Consider the following 22,717-nt stretch of genomic DNA (forward strand, 5'->3'; position numbering starts at 1 on the left):
CGTTCTTGATCCATCCATTCAATAAATGCACATCTTGAATGAGCGAGGTTTACATAGCTCACATTCACTGAAAAAATCTAAACTTCAGCTATTATTAAGCACCAGTGAGCATAAAGCATGGTTTAACCCTTTATCGCACTAAAAATATATAATCGGAATACATGTTTTAAATTATTTATATAATATTTTGAAAATGCATAACCCAATTAAGAAGTGATTATTCAAAATAATTGAAAGTCAGTGTCTGTAACCTTATAGGGACTATATAGTTGTGATTGTCAGCACTAACCCTCTTTTGAAATTAAAAACTACTGTCAGGATTTACTAAAGGCATGCAGTGAAAAATTAGTGATGAGAAGGCATGGACAGTTATTTTTGAGGATGACCTTATTACATATGCATTTGTAGGAGTTTTCCTTTCAAATCCAAATGTTATTGGAGGAGAGTTTTGAAGTAAATCAAGGTGATTTAGTAGGTTTCTGGTAGACAACTAACTGGAATTTGCACCATTATATAATGTACAAAAACATGTCTTATCCCATTTAACCCTTTTAGAAAGATAATTAATTTACTGTCACTGATTACTTTGTAATGCATTACATCCAATGCTGCTCTCCCAAGTCTAAATGCCATTCTGGGGCCAGTTGCATAAAGGGTTTAGACTGGTCTTACAATTTAGCCATCTAATTTTATTTCTTTGAAACTGGCCATAATATTTTAAATTCAGTTAAATGAAATTGTAGATTAGTCTTGAGTTAAATGCAAAAATAAGATGGATTACTCCTTTGCTAACTGCAACTTCGTCAAACTTGTACTTCAGACACAGTCTTTACATAGACGCTAAGCTTATGCAACTGGCCCCTGGTCACTATATGATCTCTCCTTCCAAGTAGAATTTTATGCTTTATTTGTAATTAACCCACACTGATTTTTAAGAACAGTGGTTAAGGTCCCTGTTTGTCTGAGACTATATTCAAAATCCCTCGTTAGCTGGTATGTACCTCAGTTTCTTCTGTAAAAAAAAAAACTTAAAAGAATGATGTCTTTTTAATAAGGTACATCTTTTATCATTTTAAATAAGATTATGCTAATATAACTAAATTTAAATAATATTAAGACTTACTGGGGCCCGCCTGGAAGTTTGCTGAGGCTCCCTAGTGGGCCCGCAGCCCCCTGGTTTAGAACCACTTGTTTATAAACATGAAACACACCTGTGATCCAGTAATAAACGATTCAGGCTGCGTAGATTTCAAATTATGCTTAGTCACAGTAATATCCACTAATTTACACCCAGCTTTGAACGTGGTGCTTTCAAACTTTTTTTTTCCTTTGATATTGATTTTAGATATTTTTAATAAGACTATTTCTGTTTTTTTTTTTCAGGAGCACCAGAATAACACAGTCGGCAGCACGATGCAGAACGCCATGGCTCTCCTCTGTAATCTGATTGGACAGAAGGGCACAGACTTCCGACCGTTCTACCAGCAAGGTGCAGTGCATCTGAACATCGCTCGCTTTGATATATATCGGCCCTCCGGTTTCTAGCCTGTCTCTTGAACCAGAACACAAACCCACACAGTCTTTTCACCCAGACACTGCCACGCACATGAAAAGGGCCTGCATTCAGAGAGCTGCCCTTGTTTTGTTTTGGAGTGTTTTCATTCCATTACCAGACCCTTATTGCTCTCATCTCGCTGTCTGACTCTTGTGTGTGACTCTGATGGAGGGGGAGGGGGCGTTCAGCTGCCTTTTTAAGGGCTTCCACCAGATACTGCTGCTTTTATCAGCGTGGACTCTTGTGTGGCGGCCCTGTAGCCCGCATCTACTTAGTGTACATCTAGCCCTCACATCACCCACCGTCCAGGCTTGGGCATCTAAAAAAGCCTCCCCTTGCCTCCTGTTTTCATCTGTCGCTATCTACCCAGCTACTGGGCAGCCTCTCACTCATTCTCTCATCTGCACAAGTTGCTGTCTGTTGCCTCTCTGTTCATGCCCATGCAAGGCTGTTCCCCCCCCCCCCCCAGCCTGCCGTGTGAATGCCCAGTCTCACCATGACGCTTTCAGCTCTCTGTGCTGAATTATTGAGTAATGGATTCCTATAGCCTGACTCATGTTGACAGTTTTGGACCCGCTTGCCTGTCTTCGCCGCACCATAGGGCGAGATGGACACTGAGGTGTGCGTGGGTGTACGTTTGTGTGTGTGTTTGTTTTTTACGAAAGGAGATGAGTCAGATTCACACACACACTCCACATTCAACACGCTGTGAAGAGGGGGAACCGTGGTAAAAAGAGCGTCGGTTCACACTTATGTACACATGCGGTTCTAGAGAAGGTGAGATTCACATTGACTGCATTAAGTAACACGTTCTTAGCACGCATTATAGGAATAGAGTGGTAGCTGGAGCTGGTAATCTTGATTTGTTTTTACCAAGTAAAACATATTCTTGGATCTACATCTTTATTGGTCTTTTAAAAAATAAAAACTCTCAACCAATCAGACTTTAGGGTTAGAATTAGGACTACAACTGCATGATTAGATCCAAAAATCAAATTATGAATTTTTTGAGAAATACTGTGGTTTAGTACTTAAAGTACTTAAAGAGATGGTCCACCTTAAAATTATAATTTACTCATTTGTGAGTTAGTTTAGTTACCATCATTCTTGTATTTAGCAGACGAAAAGTCAATCATACATATTTAGAATGACATTTTCATTAAACATCTCATTGTTGCTGCTTAGAAACTTGTGGCTCTTCTTGGTATATACGCAGAACTGAGGAAGGGTTGTATCAGCCGTTCGTATGGCCTTGAGGCCTATTCACTCCAACACAAATGTTCGGCCTAAAAATCCGGTTTTCGTATGTGATTTGTCTGTTCATGTGCAAAAAATGGTAGATGGGCTGAACAAAAGTGCAAATTCACTTATGGAAGAGCAGAAATAGAGTGCTACACAAAGGCAGCGGTGTGTACCTTTCCATTTCTGACACTCAATTGCATTGGTGAAAAAAGGAACGCAAACGGTATTTGCATGCTTTCAAAAGCCATTCAGATGTTTGTATTTGCTTTGGTTTTTATCAGACAACACCAAATACAAGAGTACAGAGGCAGAAGAGCCAGTTCTAGACCCTGTCTATTGTAGCTTAGCAAAACTGTCTGTTTGTTAGTGTCACAAAAACATCATTTTGTATAACAGCAGCAGCTCTGGGCATGTTACCAAATGTATGGATCTTATTGGTTGGCCTTTTTCACAGTGCAATGGAAAAAAGATTAGAACACCAAAAGAAGCTATTAAAAAAAAAAATAATAATAAATGTGTGTGTGAATGTTGATGCTGGTCTGAACAGACGTATTAACAGCTGTTCATTCAAATTAAAATGTTTATCGCACCAAATTTTCTTAGTGACTACTGAATGTATGAATGAATTAGGCATTTATATAGCGCTTTATTGTGTATTGTTGTACACCCAAAGTGCTTTACAGTCATATAGGGGTCTCTCCTCAACCACCAGCAGTGTGCAGCATCCACTTGGATGATGCGACGGAAGCCACAGCACAACGGTGCCAGTGCGCTCACCACACACCAGCTACAGGTGGAGAGGAGAGAGAGATAGAGCCAATCAGGGTACTAATCAGGTTTGTAACCAACTCTGCACATCATTTGGTTGCAACTAGGGGTGGGCGATATGGGAAAAATATCATATGACTTTTTTTTTCTTTTTTTTTTTTTTATATCACGATTCACGATTTTATCACGATTCTTTGTCATGCTGGTTTTACTATTTTGGTTTTACAAGTTGTCTGAGCATTACAGCCAAACTAGAAAGACAAAGCCTTTCAAGGTAACAAAAAAAAAAAAAGACATGGCAGATATTTAGGCCAAAGTGGGCGAAGATAAAAATCTTTGTCATTATTTTATCTTTCGTATTAAAAAATAAGAACAAAGATACACATTACATATACACATAATATACAAATAAAACAAACAGTGCTTTATTTTCAGGTACAATAGGTGTATTTAGCAGAGCATTCAATGAAATTGAACAAGTATAAAAATAAAACACTAGATAGACTGATTCCTAAAGCAACTGTATTAAAGTTTTTCAGTCAAGAATAGTGAGTGATTTTTCTCTTTGCGTTTTGTTGTTTTGTTAACGTTAAATAAATAGTTCCCCCAAAAATAAATATTCTGTCATCTGTCTGTCAATTCTGTCATAATGTTGTATTTTTATACCATCATTTACTCAAAAGTTGTTTTAAACCTGAATGAGTTTCTTTCTTCTGCTGAACATAAATGCTATTTTGAAGAAGGTGGAAAACCAAACAGTTTCTGGCCCTCAGTGACTTCCATAGGATTTTTCTTTCCTGCTATCAAAGTCAATGTGGACCAGCAACTGTTTGCTTACCCTCATTCTTCAAAATATCTTCTTTTGGGTTCAGCACAAGAAATTAATAGAGGTATGGGACAACATGTGAGTGAGTAAATAATGACAGAAATTAAATTTTAGGGTGAACTATCCCTTTAATGACAGTCGACAGCATGTTTAGTGTCCTGTCCCTTTAAGAGCTGCACGCATCTAATATACAGGCACGCGTCCGTTTCTCTCTTAACTATTTACTTTCATTTTAGAGATAACCAACTGAGTCTGTATATAAACCTTGTGTGTTTTGACAATATTAGCGCAAAAGATAAGTTAGTTGAGTAATCAGACGCTGTTAGACAGGCGTTTTAGTGCGCGTGCTTCAGGTGAATGCACTCAGAAAAAGCGCACGTCAGACCAGCGCGTGAATTAAACATTTAACCAGCAAGGCTTGTATGCAAATGATGTACTTTTGCGATCGCGAATAAGTGCAGTGTCCTGTCAGAGTAACTCTACTGCTGTATGTCGTGTTGTACAGTATATAGAGACGGAGGCCTGAACTGTATTTGACATAATGTGTGCTGTAGCACGATACTATGATATTTCTTCAAAAGCAGATCGTGGCGACATTTTTATCGTCCACGATCAAAAATCGTCATATCGCACACCTCTAGTTGCAACATTTGTTCTTAAGTCAAGACTAAGCTTGTTGTAAGCACTCTTAAATAATATGTACAGTAGTTGTAAAAAATGGCATTTTGATATTGAGCAACCTTCAAATTTATAAACAAGCCTTATTTCAGTGTATCTGATTACCCCCCCCCCCCCCCCACACACACACACACACAACTTTCAACAGAAGAAAAAAAAAGTTATGAAATAAAAATCAGTTAAAGTACATTACACAAGTAATAACGCAAAAATAGTGCATTTAAATATGTAAATAATAAATATTCAGTAGTATCATCTAAAGAAGCAATTTATACGAATACAGAAAAAACTAAAAATTTACAATTATTTATTTATTTATTTTTGTTTTTTGTGTTAAAACCTGGCATGCACAAGTTGACCATTCAAATCAGGTTCATGTGAGCCATTAAGAACTCTCTCTTGACAAATGTCAATGTCATATGTTCAAAGGAATGAGATCTGCCATGTAAAACATCAGCCATTTATGCATTTATTATGATTCATTCATTCTTTATTTCTTTATGGGGGTGAGGGGTATAGTCTGGATATTTTATGTCTGGATATTCCATTTGTATTTTTCACATAAAGACGTGTTTTTACAAGTTACTTCCTGTCTATCCACTGTAGTGAAGCTGACCATGAACACACACACACACACACACATCCCAAGCCATCTAGATAAGTAGAAGCCTGTAATGGCTTGTTTTCTGGTAGATCTGTGCACAGCACGCTTCCCCATATCACAACAACCCCTCATGGACCTCTTCTTCTGTCTAAGCGGTTCAGGCTACTGCAGGCTGGAGTCAGACACAACAAACCCTGCCATCCGCACCTGTTTTTTTTACAGCACAGGGTCATCTACAAGCCACCTCATACAGCCAGCATCGTTATCAGCACTCCTCCTCTTGGAGAGCTCTGACCCAGCACTAAATATAACCTCCACAATTAGCGCTATCTTGCTAATGCCAGTCACCTCGGCCCTGCTCTGCTCTAGAAGAGGGAAAATGCTGTAATTGGTTCTTTTAGGTGTGAGCTAGAGAGCATGGGCACGGGACGCAGACACAAGAAGTGAAGGAGGGAGTGTCAAAAGAAAAAAACGAGAAAATGTGAGTTGGGTTGGGGGTTGATTGAGATGAGGAAAGAGTGAGAAAAGCAAGATGAGTTTTATAATTGGTGAGATTTGTTGGGGTGAAAGATAACAGAAGAAGGAATAAGTAAGAGGAAGAAACCAACAGAGAGGGTGTGGAAAACAAGAGTGGTCAGTGTTCAGAAACTACCTTGAAACTGTAGCTTGCCAAGTTAGTCATAATTTCAAGTAGTTAAACTAGTCAACCTAACCTTTTGAAAAATTAGTTAGTTTTTAGTATTATAAGCTACTAGAAAGTAGGAGACCATACTTCTATTTAAAAGGATAGCAATTATTTTTATCTGCTGACCATAAGATATATTTTGAAGAATGTTGATAACCAAATAGTTTTAGTTCACAATTACTTCAATTGTATTTTTTGTCCATACAATATATGTAACCGAAACTGTTTAGTTTTAGGCAATGTTCTTGAAAATATCTTTTGTGTTCTCCAGATGAAAGAAAGTCATACAGGGTGTGGAATGACAAAAAGGAGAGTAAATGATGACAGAGTTTAGTTTTGGGTGGACTATCCCTTTAGGACTAAGTGCAAATAGCCCTCCGAAATCCACCCACCAATGTGTGATTGGGGTAGTCAACACTACAAAAGACGCTTGTCAGACATGAGCTCCAGTGGCGTAGATGGGAAAGCACATACTTTTTGATGCGATCAACCCGAGTTCGAATCCGCCTTTTGCCAAACTTTTTTTCTTCCTTTTCAAATCTCATATCACATTGCAAAGGCATTTATTTAAAAAAAAAAAAAATGAAGGAAGGAAGGAAAGAAATAATAAAAAAATTCTAAATAAAGTATTGGTTAGGGTAGGTAGGGAGGGCTTTATTGTTCCAATAATGTGGCATCCATTTAATAATTTGAATTAAAATTATAATTTACACTGAATACATTATTATTGCGTACTGTTTTATAATGTACTACAATACTGAAATGCAGAAAATTGCCACTATTTGCAATAAGTAGTATAAATAGCAGAAAATCCTGCTATTTTAAGTGTAAATAGGTTCTATAGCTATTTGCACTTAGTGTAAATAGCATCCATCGCATGTTTTTTTTCTTGCTAGCACCACAACAATGGTTTCTGGTCGTCTGTTTTATTTCACTCTGAGTTGAAAGCACCAGAGGTTTCCATAAATGCATGCTGTAATTTACCATTGCACGAAACCAAATTATACGTTTTTGAAAGCTCACTTGAATGTCATCCTTTTGTGTCTGCATATGTACCTTGCCTTTTGAGTCATTAAAGACTGTTACATTTGAAGCTGATCTCCGCGTCTCCTCGTTCCGTGCTCCTGAGTAACAATAAAAATACATACATATCCTGTGAGCACTATTTAATGCAAAATAATGTGTTGCTGTTTGCTTTTGTTTGCATACACTCTTAAAAAATAAAGGTTCCAGCTGTGTTTTTTCGCAGTGATGTCATAGAAGAACCATTTTTGATTTCTGAAAGCGTTGTTCAGTGATCAGTTTCTAAAATAACCATTTTTTCTTTCTTAGTCTGAACAATATTTTAATAACCTAAAGAACCCTTTTCCACTATAAAGAACCTTTTGCATATAGAATTGGTCCATGGATTTTAAAGGTTCTTCATGGAACCACCAATGGCGATGAAGAATCTTTTATGTTTAAGTGTAACATCTGAGACTGTTATTTTGCGTCGTTTATATCAGTCTTGTTTTTCAATCCATTTTGAAGCTATTTACAGGTACATCTCCAAAAATTTGAATATCTTGAAAAAGGTCAATATTTTTTGTCACTCATTTCAGAAAGTGAAACCCATATATTATATAGATGCATTACACATGGAGTGAAATATTTCAAGCCTTTATTTCTTGAAATTTTGATGATTATGGCTTACAGATAATGAAACCCCAAAATTCAGTGTCTCAGAAAATTTGAATATTACATAAGATCAATAAAAAAATGATATTTTAAACAGAAATGTCAGGCTTCTGAAAAGTATGTTCATTTCTATGCACTCAATAGTTGGTTGGGCCTTCTTTTGCGTGAATTACTGCATCAATGCGGCGTGGCATGGAGGCAATCAGCCTGTGGCACTGCTCAGGTGTAATGGAAGCCCAGGTTGCTTTGATAGCGGCCTTCAGGTCATCTGCATTGTTGGGTCTGGTGTCTCTCATCTTCCTCTTGACAATCAAGCACAGTAACACCATGGTCATTGAACCAGCTTTTGGTACTTTTGGCAGTGTGGGCAGGTGCCAAGTCCTGCTGGAAAATGAAATCAGCATCTCCATAAAGCTTGTCAGCAGAAGGAAGCATGAAGTGCTCTAAAATTTCCTGGTAGATGGCTGCGTTGACTGTGGACTTCAGAAAACACAGTGGACCAACACCAGCAGATGACATGGCAGCCCAAATCATCACTGACTGTGGAAACTTCACACTGGACTTCAAGCAACATGGATTCTGTGCCTTCCCACTCTTCCTCCAGACTCTGGGACCTTGATTTCCAAATGAAATGCAAAATTTACTTTCATCTGAAAAGAGGACTATGAGCAACAGTCCAGTTCTTTTTCTCCACAGCCCAGGTAAGACGCTTCTGACGATGTCTATGGTTCAGAAGTGGCTTGGTAGCCCTTTTCCTGAAGACGTCTGAGCGTGGTGACTCTTGATGCACTGACTCCAGCTTCAGTCCACTCCTTGTGAAGCTCTCCCAAGTGTTTGAATCAGCTTTGCTTGACAGTATTCTCAAGCTTGCGGTCATCCCTGTTGCTTGTGCACCTTTTCCTACCCAAATTCTTCCTTCCAGTCAACTTTGCATTTAATATGCTTTGATACAGCACTCTGTGAACAGCCACACCTTTAAGTAATGACCCTCTGTGACTTACCCTCTTTGTGGAGGGCATCAGTGTTCGTCTTCTGGATCATTGCCAAGTCAGCAGTCTTCCCCATTATTGTGGTTTCAAAGAACAAGAGATACCCAGAATTTATTCTGTAGGGATGATCATTAATTGAAGCTCAAATGTAAATATTCTAATATTTTGAGATACTGATTTTTGACTTTCATGAGCTGTAAGCTCTAATCATCAAAATTAAAACAAAAAACTTTTTAAATATTTTACTTTACATGTAATCAATCTAAAATATATGAAAGTTTCACTTTTTGAAATGTTACAAGAAAAAATTTACTTTTTCACGATTTTATTTTCAGATGTACATGTAAATGTGCAAATGTGCAAGACTTCCGATTCATTAGCCACTATGGGTGAATAACTTAAACAATAACAAAGGGTAGTGAACTATTTATTCCACAAACTAGTATGATTAAAATAACAAATTTAAATAATTTGACAACAGATACCAGTTGGCATAACGGACTGTTTTTGTGCAGGTGAAATAACTGAAAGCACATGACTCCTTGCACATTCAAGGTAAAAAATGGCCACACCCACTCTTATGTTAAAAATAAGGTGGATAAGCAGTTTCATTGGTTACGTCAAAGAGCTCTAAGGCTGTTTACACTCAAATTATGAATGGATCGTGTTTGTGTTGGAGACTGTGTGTTTATAGAACACAAACACTCGCAATCCATGAATGCATCTCTCAACTACTGTATGCAATTCCACAGATTGAAATGTCATAGGTATGCGGTAAGTGTTTTCTCAATTGATAAGGACATGCAGTCTCATGAGAGATTGTTATACCTGTTAAACCTGGAAAACAATAATAGAACAAAAAGGATAAAGATTATCCAGTTTTGTCCTTCAATTAAAATTAACAGATGCAAACATGTTCTTCAATAAAATGTAGTGTATTGTATCAGATAACACTTTACAATTAGGTCGTTTTGTCAAAACTAATTAACCATATTAGTTAACATGAACTAACAATGAAAAATACGGTAACAGTTTAGAATTAGAGAAGAGTTTTCCCTCAAACTCCTCATTTGCTGCTTATTGATAGTAAGGTAGTTGTTTAGTAGTAATGTATTGCTCTTTAGTAGTTTGTTAACAAATGGGACCTTATTGTAAAGTGGTTCATGTGTTACTCATGCTGCTGACAGCATAGTCAATTTCTTAAGAAATGTAAAATGTCCAGTTGGCACTGAGGCATTTTAACACTCAAACGTGTGGCTTATTGTAAACATTCAGGTATATACCCCTGACTTTTGTGTCACATATCTGCTTTCTGACTGCCGTACGAGTGAGAGAAAGAAGAATTTCCTCGTAAAACGTGAACTGCTGACTTGTTTGTTTTCGCTTTGCTCGTGGAGGCGGAAAAACATCCATATCCCAAAGTCGTATTTGCATGACTCATTTTACTGGAAGTAATAGCAATAAATTCGGTACCAAAAGAAACTAAGTTACATAAATTTAACTGTACAGCTGTAAGCATAAATATTCAGTGTCTGGCAAGAAGCTCTCTATGTTTGAGACAGCACTGAAATACTGCTCACAGCTCTTTTAGGACCTGCGTATGCATTTCACTTCAATATATTTACATACAAATTTCAGAAGTAATTTTTGCACCGTGTGCATTTATGATAATTCACCTAAATTGTGAACGTTCTAGGTTGCAGTTCCAGTTTCATCTGTATTTCCCCTGTATTAAAGGTGACAGCCTTGGCTGTGTTTTCTTCGTTCGGCAGTGGATTTGTATTGTTGATGGCATTGCCGTTGTATTCATCTTGCATAATTTGTCAAGCAGCGAATTACATGCGTGGGTCCTTCACCTCCGATAACTGCAGCACTAATCTCAGATAAACAGCGTGATAGCCTCAGGTCTTACTCAACTCCTCCTGATTATTACTGCTGGGACTGGAAGACTCAGCACACACACACACACACACACACACACACAACACACACTTGCTTTCTCTTGCCTTTCCCAATACACTGGAACTGGAAATTGTCTGTGTTCCAAGTGGGCACTTCAGCTTTTTAGTGTTGTTTGTGTTGAGTTTGTAGTCCCCAGGGAGAAACAATGCTGTGAATTGATAGTATCCTCTATATTTAGCGTGGACTGTGTGCTTTCCTCAGTATAGAGAAGTAGGTCCTTCTGTGTGTGTTTGGATATATTGATCACCTGATAGAAGGTGTTCTCAGGTGGCATGTTTTTAATGGTCATATCACGATAATTGCTAAAGCTTTTTAGTATTGAATTAGGTTGCAGAGCTTAAGTTTTATTCTCTTAACACATTTAATAACGTTTTTATATAACAAAATAAACATTTAAATTAAAAATGTATAAACAAATGTTTAAATTGATTAAAGTGCAAAAGAACAATAATAAGGGAATCAAGGGTTAAATCCTAGAATTTCCTAAGTGGAATTCTTGAAAAACTCTCAAATATGTTCTTAAGAACCTCTTTTTTTTAAAGAAGAAAATAACTGTTTTAAATGTGTCTGATTTAATATGGCAGTTCTTGCTGAAATCTCATTCATAAACTCTATGAAGAAATACTTCAAGATTTCTTCCCATTGCATAATACCGTAATAATCATAAAAAGCACACAATATTTGTTTCAACCAGCTTGACGACCACTTAAAATTGCATTTTAAATGCCTCATGTTTTTCTTTTTTTTTGCACCCCGTATAGAGTGAACATGTGTACACAAGTTTTATCTTAAGAAGAAAAACCCTTTCTCTTATCTTAAAGTGTAGGCCTATATGACTTTCTTCTTTCAGACAAATCCATTCAGAGTTGTATTAAAAATGATCCTTGCTCTTTCAAGCTTTAGAACGGCAGTAGGGGGGTGTTTTTTTTTTTTTCCTATGCGTTTTTACATCGATGTGCTGTGCATACGTCCTACATCATCCGCCCAGAACGGCTTCTGCATATGACTGTTAGCGGAAGTGAGAGAAAAGTGTTTATAACATTTTAAATATGGATATTTTTCTTACAAAATAGCATCGATTCTCTACAGGAGGCCTTTAAGGCTGATTTATACTCTACTTTGTCCAATATGACGCGGCAAATATGACGTCATTGCGGTGTTGGCGGAAGTTCGCTTTGAGTGCGCGCGACCTCATTTTGCGTGGCGGTGTGCACGGCATTTTTTTGTAACTTTCCGCGCAGCTCTGTTTCCGAAGATGCACGGCTTCATGGCAACTCTTGCCGAACAGGCACATCTGTGCCAGCATTTGTGTGAAACAGAAGCAGTTTGATGTGAAGTTCAAACTCCCATCAGGTCAGGGCTCTACAGTGCGACCATTTCAGTCGCATTTGAAAACTACTGCGTGCGACTATGAAAAAATATTTAGGAGCACCAGTGCGACTGAAATATTTTTGTCAGCATTTTTGTATTTGTGCTGAGGGAGTTTTAAAGGTTTCTAACGTACCTACGTACTTTCGCATTCTCTCATTATAACAAAAAGAGTGTAGACGGAGTGTAAATAAGAGATTCATTGTGCAGTGTAAGGAGCTTCATTGATTATAATGGAGTTTTGTGAGATCGCGATGAACTAAGATGAGGGACAGCTTTTAATGATTATTAAGGGAGTTTGCAAATGTGATATTGATTTAATACAACAGTTCATTAAACAAGAAGTTAATATTAAGTTACTTATATTGTCTGACTACAACACTATTGCTTTATTTTGCTCTATTTCATCAAAGAAAATAGTTTCAAACAAAGTCCCAGCGCATCTCCATTCAAACACAGCTGTTTCATTTATGAATGAACTGCGTTTTTAAATGAATCTAGTGAGCCAATGATTCAATTACCCATTCATAAAGACAGTCACGTACTTAATTCCTCAATGAATCAGCGTTCGAACGAATCAATTAAGTTTTAGTTAAATTTTTAAAGTATCTTTTCTGTTATTTAAATCATTTAATATTTCTACATTCAAAATTGTATATTTTAAACATTAACCTCAACATGAATTTAATTGCACTTATGCAACCTCTAAGCCTTAAATACTGATTTAATTTGATTATTCTACTTCTTATTCTACTTGTTTTTATTCTGTTGTTTTACTTAGAAATGATAAAAAGCATATTAATATATTTTTTTGAATTTGATATAAAAGATGACATACTTTTAATAAAGTTAGAAAAATGCCATTACAAAGGTAAAAACAAAATTCCCTGTAATCACTTTAAGGAGTAAAATATCACCTCGTAATGGGAAGGTAAATTTTTTATTATTGGTTTGAAGGTGCTCCAAAATTTTTGACCATGCTCCTAATTTTTTTTTTTAATTAGGAGCACAAGCTCTCCTAAAAAGAAAAGTAATTGTAGAGCCCTGCATCAGGTGCTTTTTGACGCTTTGAGGGAAAACAATGCATTGTTTTTGTTTTTTGCATTGTTTGTCCAAGAAGGCTTTTTAATAGAAGTATGTTTTATTTTTATTGTATAAAAATAGAATTAGAATTCATTTAGATACTATTGAATACACCGTTTGCTTAAAGTTGTATTGTGTTTGATGCGAAACAATCCCATAAGTTTAAGATTATTTTAATCAGTTTGTACATAAAGAAATGACTAATTCATCAACTCATTCATCACGCAAGAAGTCTTGTACCGGCAAATTATTTGTTCTCAGCAGTGATTCCTGATGGTTTTGGAGGACAATTACCCCTTACTCCTTCTTAATAACAGGAAAATGCAGAACTCGAGCACATGATTTGGTTGTCTTTTCTTTTTTTTTTTTTTCTTTTTTTACAACATGGGATTAATCAGTGCATCCTGATGAACTTTTATAATAGTTTATAGTTATATGGAAATGAAAGTGGTTAACATTCAACCTGTACTTTTTCATCAGTAGAATTATTTTAATGATTTTTGTGAACAGGAGTTCCTCTTTTGCTATGTTATAAGCTGCAGGCTTCGGATGCTTTTGCTTTCGAATTTGCGATCTTGTCACGTTTTACAAAAAAAGATAATTGTCTGATTTGCTTACATACATCTATGCACGTTTCACTTTTTAAGACTAACGCAAAAGATGGATTCATTGTAATTCTTAATTAAAAAGCACAACTGTAAAACAGTAATATGCAATGACAAACTAGCTTACAAAACCTTTATTGCCAAAAACGAATAAGATGAGGCATGGCATACACCATATTCTAATAAATTACAGAAAGTTTAGCAAACACTGAGGAATAAAATAAAAAAAAATAAAAAAATTTATAGCATAACGTGAGGTAAACAGCAAAGATAACATCCTGCACTGTTCCCCAACCAGCTGCTGACTCAAATGTCTCTCTTTGCACATGTACAGTATTTGTGAAGCATTCGTATAGTTTGTATTTTTTATCTTCTATTTTTTAGTTTGTATAGGGTAATATTTATGTGAAGCATTCGTATAGTTGTATTTTTTATCCTTCATTCTTTTAGTTTGTATAGGGTAAATACTTATATATAGTATACTTATAGTTAAATCTGTTAGTAGTGTATAGGTTTATAGTGTTTTTTTTTAACTTCATTGTTGTATGTTTGTATTTATGTAGCACCGTGGTCCTGCGAGACACGACATTTCGTTCCACTGCATGTCCCCACATGTAGCGGAATGACAATAAAACTAAACTTGCTGTCGGTGACAGTGCTTGCATGTATTTTTTCCCACAAGAATACCAGCATGTTCACCTTCTCTGGTTTAAGAAGTGGTCTTTTAATTTACTTTAGCATGAAAACCATCCATCGTTTCCTCAATATTCGCGTCATTTTTGCTGCACGCACCTTCATGCTCCTGCTGATGCGGTGAGTATAAATCAGGCTCTGCACTCTAAACACTGTGCAGTTCAAAGGAGTAGTGCGGTTTGGTTAGGCTTTCAGTTTCATTTGCCGTTTGATGTTTTGCATATGCAACAGATATGGCAGCGCTTATGAGTTGAACAATGCGGTGGTCACGCCAGTGAGACCGAACACAAAATTAAGTCACACATGCAAAAATCTGGTCGCTTGCACAGACTGCTACGTCGTTAAACCAAGCCGATTACTCATCATGCATGCATAAAGGAACTTCGTGCTCTTCTTCAAACTGTGACTCAGACTCAGACATAGAGTAGAAGAGGAAACAAGAGTCTCCCGTGGCCACTCTTATAAACTGGGTTGATTGCGTGTTTCACGATCCTTTATTCAGGCACACCGACTTAAACCAAACTTTCAGCAACTCCACAGAGTTATGGACTGAAGGCATTTCCTCGCAGAACAACTACCATGAACACTCAGGACCTATTACTGCTTCTCAACATACTTCATAATTGTGACGTTGCTAAAAATAACATTATTTAGTGTATTTGGTTAATGCAATGTTTATGCGGTTTAAGGTTCAAAAAACGCATTATTTTCCACATAAAGTATATTATTGTTGCTCCTCTATGCGCCGCCTTTCTGAAATGCGGGATTTTTCCAAAGCTCATCGTTCTGAGAAGCGAAGCGTGCTCTGATTGGCCAGCTATCCAGTGTGTTGTGATTGGCCGAATACCTCAAGCGTGAGACAGAAATGTTACGCCCTTACCGTATTGTGATGCGGTGTCCCGATGCGATGACACAAAAACAATAAAACCCATTATAAACGAGGCATTTGTTGTATCCAGTGGGGACATAATTACTGATTATAATGACTTGTACTGTCTTTTTATGCGTTGCGTTGCATCGCGCCACATAAACATTGCCATGTCTGCGTTTGTGATCGGAGAAACGACAAACAACAAGCACTACTCTACACTGCTCAAAACTTGCGTTTGAATCGTCAGTAGCAAATTCTTTAAATAAGAATACGTACTTACACTCTGTGAGTCAGAAGCGCCAGACTGTCCTTGCAAAGATGGAATTGCCCCACTTTATAGAAACAGCCTTTGTGCAACCCAACTTTGTAGGCTACTCTCTCCCAAGGTTCAGGAAATAGTCCTCCGTAAAATGCGCTGCATTTACTCTAATATATGGGTTGAACTGTTCTGGAACACTGTTGTAAATACAACTTAACCACTGAATTCTAGTTGTGTCCTCTTTTGGAAGCCCAAACAAAGTCCTTTGCTTTCACAACGAAACACAGCGTCTGCAGGACATGGCGCCGGCAGCAGCAACAATACTACAGCGAGAATAAAAATCACGCCCCCTTTCTTTGTGTATACATTTTTGCAAATCTTCCCACACCGTGACGTAGACATGTGAGGGCGTGTTTGAATGAGCCGTTTTAGGTGGGTGTGGCCAAGACTTAACTTTAATAAAGAATATCTCTTTGGTTTTGAGACTTTAGTCTTTGCAACTTCAGGGATCTTATCTATGCACAAACAGCTTGTAACACTCCAAAGAGAAAGGAAAACTTGAAATCGCATCATATTTGATGCAAGTTTAGGTTAGACTGCATTTTCATTTGAAAGGTCATTTGGACCTGAATCATGTGGCTTTGGATTTGAAGCAGAATGTAGTCTCATTTATGAGGATTTAAGTACTTTATTTGAATGCCCAAAATAAACTTTGATAACTGAATCCCAGGTGCTTGGGGTCTGTGTTTGCATTTATGGCTCAACAGACTTAGTAGTTTTTTTGTTGTTAGTTTTTTCCTGCCAGACATGTGGAACAAAAATAAAATCAGGAATAAACTGATCAGTGTTAAACTTTAGTCGTTTGCATATTTACAAAGTATACAAAGTATATTTTGTGGATATACAAACCAACCATCACAGCTACCCCATAAATATATGGTTACCGAATGAAACTTTAGTTGTGCAACATATTACAATTAGGGATGCAATGATTATCTGCCGATACCGATATTTCTATACTTCTGTGTTGACCTGATCGTCACTTTTTTGTGTGTTAAACACAATCTATTACATATCGATAATTTAATGTTAATGAAAAATAACAAATGAAAAAATATATATAATCATATTCTATGACAAAAATACTATTATAAACTAGGTTAGTGGATAATTCAGCAGTAAAAGATACTCTAGAAAAATCATGGGTGCACAATCATTTTATAAAAATGTTTCACTAGGTTTTATTTACAAATAAAAGTTAATAAGTGTAGGACTAAATCTGGTAAAATCTGGTAAAATGGTACACTGGTGCTCTTTGTATTGTTGTAAATGCATTCATGAAAAAACAAGAAAATACATTTATATATAAATATATAGGCTACTATAAAATTGAAAGACATTTCTTTTAAATCTATAGCACAGTAATGAAGGCAGCAACATATGATAGATAGGACAGAACAAGACAGACTATTAATAATCTTTCATTGGGCAAAAGTATTATCATACGAAAGACTCCAATGCAGAGCGGCACAAAGCACTTATGCGCATCTCATGCGCAGAGTGATGCGCTTGAAGCAGTACGGAGTCAAAGCGCGCAGACTGCGCAGCCCTCCGAGTCCGCACAGAAAAGTTCAAAGTACAAAGGGAAAAGATATTGATGCGTAGTGTATTAAATCTGTGCGTTAGTTTATTAAGCCTTTTCTTTTAACAGTTTTAAACCTCAGTTACTGTGCGCTCTTGAAGAGAGTTTGACTGTAGTAACCGCTGAATGGATTGATCTTTAAAAAGCATCATATGACCCCATAAACTGAAAATCTTGATACTTTATGCTTCATTACTGTATGTAACTATGACCATTTCAAACAGTATATTGAGTGTAATGTAATGTGCAAAAGACAGGCAGTTGTTTACTCAATTAGCAGATATATTAAGTCAGATGGGTTATGTTTGTGTCCATCAGATGGACAATCATAGCAGATGGATGTATAGAAGAATGATTTTGTTTGCATTTATCTCTTCTCAGGTGTGATTGAGGTGGTGTGTAATGTCTTTTTGGAAGTCTCTGGTGTGTATCTGGAGAGAGAAATGCACTCAGGGCTGAAGAGCTGCTCTTCTCTGCTCCTCTGTCTGCTGGACATCATCCACTGCCTGCTCAAAAACCTTTCGTCTGTAGTCCGACAGGCCCTGCAGGTAACATTCTCTCTATTTTACTTTTGATTTGCTAGCAAATGTACAAGTAATTTTACATTTGTATAGTCAAAGCATTTGCTGATGTGTTGCATCCAAGAAAGTAGTGCAAAGACAAACTTTAGTGCAAAACAACTGATGTAAGTTAAATAAAAATATAAAAAGAATATATAGAGTTTATAAATTATTTATAATTTTGTGAAAGAATGTTTCCCTGATGCCTGTGTATTATGTTAAAGGGTAGCTCTGTCTCATTTTGGTCTAAATATAGTAATAAGAAAAGACAACAACAATCCCTGTTCACACAGATCCACAAAAACTCTGTATTGTGCTTGCCAGGTAGTTGGCGATGTCAGTTCGTCATAGGTATATGCATAATGCATTTGATAAAATGCAATTTATACAATTTATACTATAAATATATATAGTATATAGATATATCAGCCGATATTTGGCATTTTTCAAATATCGGTATCGCCCGATAAGTTTTCCTGTATGGCCGATGCATTCGAGGCGAGACTTTTATTTTAATGTTACACACTGAGAACAGCAGTGCCTGAGCACAGAATGCTCACATTCTCCCTCTTGTTCGCTGTTGTCATTAACAGTTCTGTCTACGGGTATAAATCTGTCAAGTAATCAGATAGAACGGCTAAACAAAGGAATAAAAATGTATACAAAATTATTATAACGATTGCTTTTATATTTTTTGTAATAGAAAGACAAACATTATAGCCTAATACTTTCTCGTTTGCCGTCAGCATTCAGCAAATACGCATTTATATCATTTAAACAAATCTTTGAATGACTAATGAACATTTAAATTCACAAACCTTGCGAACTTAGTCGGAGTGTGAGATCTTGCGAAGTGTGCATTTGTAACCTGCATGATCGCATGTGATCTGCGTGACGGTCGGTCCGTGCGAATTGAATGTGGACAGGAGGAGAGCTTCACTGGAGACCCGTGATCGACAAATATTAAACTCATGATTTCAAATTATGCTGCGCTTTATGCATTTGCCCACTGCCATATTCATGTAATTTTCACTGTGTTCTTTTTGTAAAATGAGTGTTACCTTGGCTTTATTTGGAATATATATATATATATATATATATATATATATATATATATATATATATATATATATATGATTCCCAATGCACACAAACATCCTAGAATAGTCAGTGCCCTGTTGGTTACAGCGTTTACTTCCTTTTTAATTATATTTGTATTGAATATTTATTTATTTGTGAAAAATACTTTGTCATCTGAAGTATAAGTGTGTTTATTTTACACATTTATTTTTTAATCCATTTTCAAATTATTTAAAATTTCTTAAATATTAATTCAAATAAATCAAATTATATCGGCCATCGGCCACTCTGCTTTCCAAGATATCGGCATCGGCTGTCAAAAAACCAATATCGGTCGACCACTATTTTAAAATGCATTACATTAGTACACTAGTACCTTTTCTAAACAAAAACAAACTCATGTAGATCTACTGTAAAGTATATTCTACTCTGAATCTTTACTTCCCACATTTTCCTCAGATCATGTGAAAACGATCTTTGCAGATAGATACAGAACGTTTAACATACAATTTGCAACTTTCTAAGAATAACTTTTGGGTAGAGTTTGCGGTAACACTTTATTTTAGGGTCTCTTAACTAGTTGCATATTACTATAATATTAGCCATTTATTAGTAGTAATAAAGCACATATTAATGCTTTATTCTACATGGCCTTATTCTACATCCCTAATCCTACCCAATACCTAAACTTAACAACTACCTTACTAACTATTAATAAGCAGCAAATTAGGAATTTATTGAGGGAAAAGTTGTAGTTAATAGTGAACAAGTGTTCCCTATTCTAAAGTGTTACCGAGTTTGCATATCTTCCTTTTTCTGGTCCCTCAGCTGTGCTTTCCTGTGGCTTTTCTCTGCTGCATCTGAAATCACTCACTGTCTGAGTATTCTACATTTGACAAAGAACTTTGTGACTGTTAAAGAAGTTTTCCTGTGTATGAATAAAGTATTGTCAAGCATGTGTAGTATGAATGCAATTTGAATGCACAATATCTATTGGTATAGAGCTATAGAGTGAGTTGCGTCATTTATGGACAGTATTTTTATTATTAAAATATTTCATTAAGAATTAATAATAATATTTATTCTGCATCTGCACAGTGAGGAATTTCAGGTGAGGACAAAAAAGTTATTTTTCTTTTTGGTCATGTGAATTCACCTCGTTGAAGTTGCTTGGTTTGAAAGTGTCTTCCGTGTGGTCTCTATAATCACTACGCTTATGACAATAGACAATGCCTATAAAATTCACTGATTCACTGTGATTGATTCCTGTTTTATATCTTTATAGTTATGGAATATTTGCATGTTGTATTTGGTGTATTCATTGGGTATTTTATCAAATTTGCCTTACAATTAGACATTTGTCTCATTTTCAGATTTTTCAGTTACTGCACTCCACGTCCCACTGGCATAAAGGGCAACGGGCAAAACTGCAGATTCTAATTTGTCTGGCCAAACTCAAACAGGAGTTTCTAAAGGGCATTTTCGTTTTATGGCATACAGGGCCCTGCGGCTGTTAGTTCTCAGTATATTTACTGCAGAGTTATAGTTTCCTGTGAAATTGATTTTTAGTACTAGATTATAGTAGTGTGATGAGTGTGGTATGTGGTTAGTTCCTAATGTGAATATGTGTAGTGTTTTCTGGGATGTGGATCTTTTCTAGAAGGTCATGGTTGTTGTTATGTTGGAGTTGACTGGTGGTATTCATTGTAAATCCTGTTCAGTGTAAGACAGCAGATCTATCTGTGCAGAGCAGCTGTTTGATTTGGTGTTGTGTGAAGTGTGGTTCCACCTTGTTCATTGATTGCACATACAGATGTACATATTGAATAGCTGTAACATTCATTTCACTATCCTGAGAAAAGTGTTTTGTTGTTTTGTTGCTGTTTTAATTCCACATCCACTTTCAGTATGCAATGACTTATTAGGCTGTAGTTTTCCCCCTTCACACCATCTTTCATAAAGGTATTTCATGTACTTTTTTTCTATTTCAATGTTTGTTTGTTTGCTTTTATGTTAATTTGTTTTATTTTTTAAGTTCCTTTACATATTTAATTTATATTTTTCACAGACTAACACCTTGAATGTAATTATAGGTATCCAGGGAATTATGCATCTTTGCTGTTATTGATTGATTGTACCAAAGTGTTTGCTAATGTTTGTTTGTCCTTTTGATATATACAGTATTTTGTTTTTATAAGAATGCTCTGAGAAATGAGGGATCTCTGTTATAAATACTGTATTATTCACCTGAATGTGTCCCTTCATATGACAGCTGACAAGTACAGACACAGATTTTCCCATTCTTATTGACAGTATTTTCATGCTTATCATGCTTAATGTTATTTATACAGGACATCTTATTTATTAATATATTTACTTCCCTGTGGGTCCGTGAAGTCAAACCATAATCCCGTTCTTGCATTCAGATCCCCACAAACAAGCACATTTCCCTGAGCCTGGAAATGGCATGTCTCTTTTTCCAGTATATGAAACATGTTTTCACTGTAGTGGGGGGCTCTGGCGGTGCAATATATATATATATATATGCCACATAGGAAGGTGTCTTGTTGTGACAGGAAAAGTTCTTTATGGAGTTTTAGCTAGATATGGTATTTGTCAATTTTTATAGCGTGAGTGTAGTGGGGAATTTGTCTGTCTTGGCATAGGTTATTGTTAAAATGATTTCTCTGTAATTGGGAGGACAGTATTTCTCTGTCATATTCCTTATTGGCCTCTATCCTTCCTACTCTGTAGTTCTGTCTCTGATTTCAATTTTTTTAATTTATGAATATGGCTGTTTGTGAAAAAGGCTGTAAAATCAAACTGTAGTCTCAGCCTCTGATGTGCCGTCCATGGACCTTTCACTGCCCATCTGATGCATATTGCACACAAAAATGACACTTGGCAAAGATCATAGGGTTTGTGTTATTGAATCTGTGAAATGTATTTTTAAGAGAGAGGAAAAAGAGACTTTTGTTTGATACACTTGGTAGCAAACACTGTAGCTTTTTCCAATTACCAACTATTTTTCCAAAATGTAGCAATATAGCATGACAAAAGTCTACATTGCTGTTGTTTATATTTCACATGCAGCTTTACGGTCGAATGAGCAGAGTAATTATTTAGCTTCTCTAATGAGCAAAAACCAAAATACTCTCCTAAACTGTCCACGCTATCATATAGCATTTGGAAGTTTAGAAAAATAAATTTTACTGAAATTGTTTGTGCAGATATAATAAAGATTGGCTTGATATGATGCTGTCATTCCAAATTTTGGGGCCAAATATATATATACTTCAGTAAAGACGTTAAATTTAATGGATCAAAAGTGACAGTTAAAGGCATTTATAATGTTACAAAGGATTTCTATTTGTAAAAAATTCAGTTTTTTTTTTTTTCACTGAAGAATCCTATAAAATAAACTCTGTTTCCACAAAATATTAAGCAGCACAACTGTTTTTAACACTGATGATGATGATAATATTTCTTGAGCACCAATTCAGCATATTAGAATGATTAATTTAATGCGATCATGTGAGTAATGATGCTTAATATTCAGTTTTGCTATCA

The 22,717-nt window shown here is 36.1% G+C and overlaps 1 protein-coding gene across 1 annotated transcript in view; it reads left to right on the forward strand.

The window, feature by feature from the left end:
* Positions 1-22,717, forward strand: part of LOC306878283 (serine/threonine-protein kinase ULK4-like) — a 221,934-nt gene that overhangs the window by 132,177 nt on the left and 67,040 nt on the right. Inside the window, exons 32-33 of the mRNA XM_079430532.1 lie at positions 1,384-1,489; positions 17,889-18,055. Of these exons, the coding sequence (XP_079286658.1) occupies positions 1,384-1,489; positions 17,889-18,055 (273 nt within the window). The remainder of the gene's footprint in view (positions 1-1,383; positions 1,490-17,888; positions 18,056-22,717) is intronic.

This window comes from Barbus barbus, assembly GCF_936440315.1.
Source record: "Barbus barbus genome assembly, chromosome: 12".
NCBI classification, from domain to species: domain Eukaryota; kingdom Metazoa; phylum Chordata; class Actinopteri; order Cypriniformes; family Cyprinidae; genus Barbus; species Barbus barbus.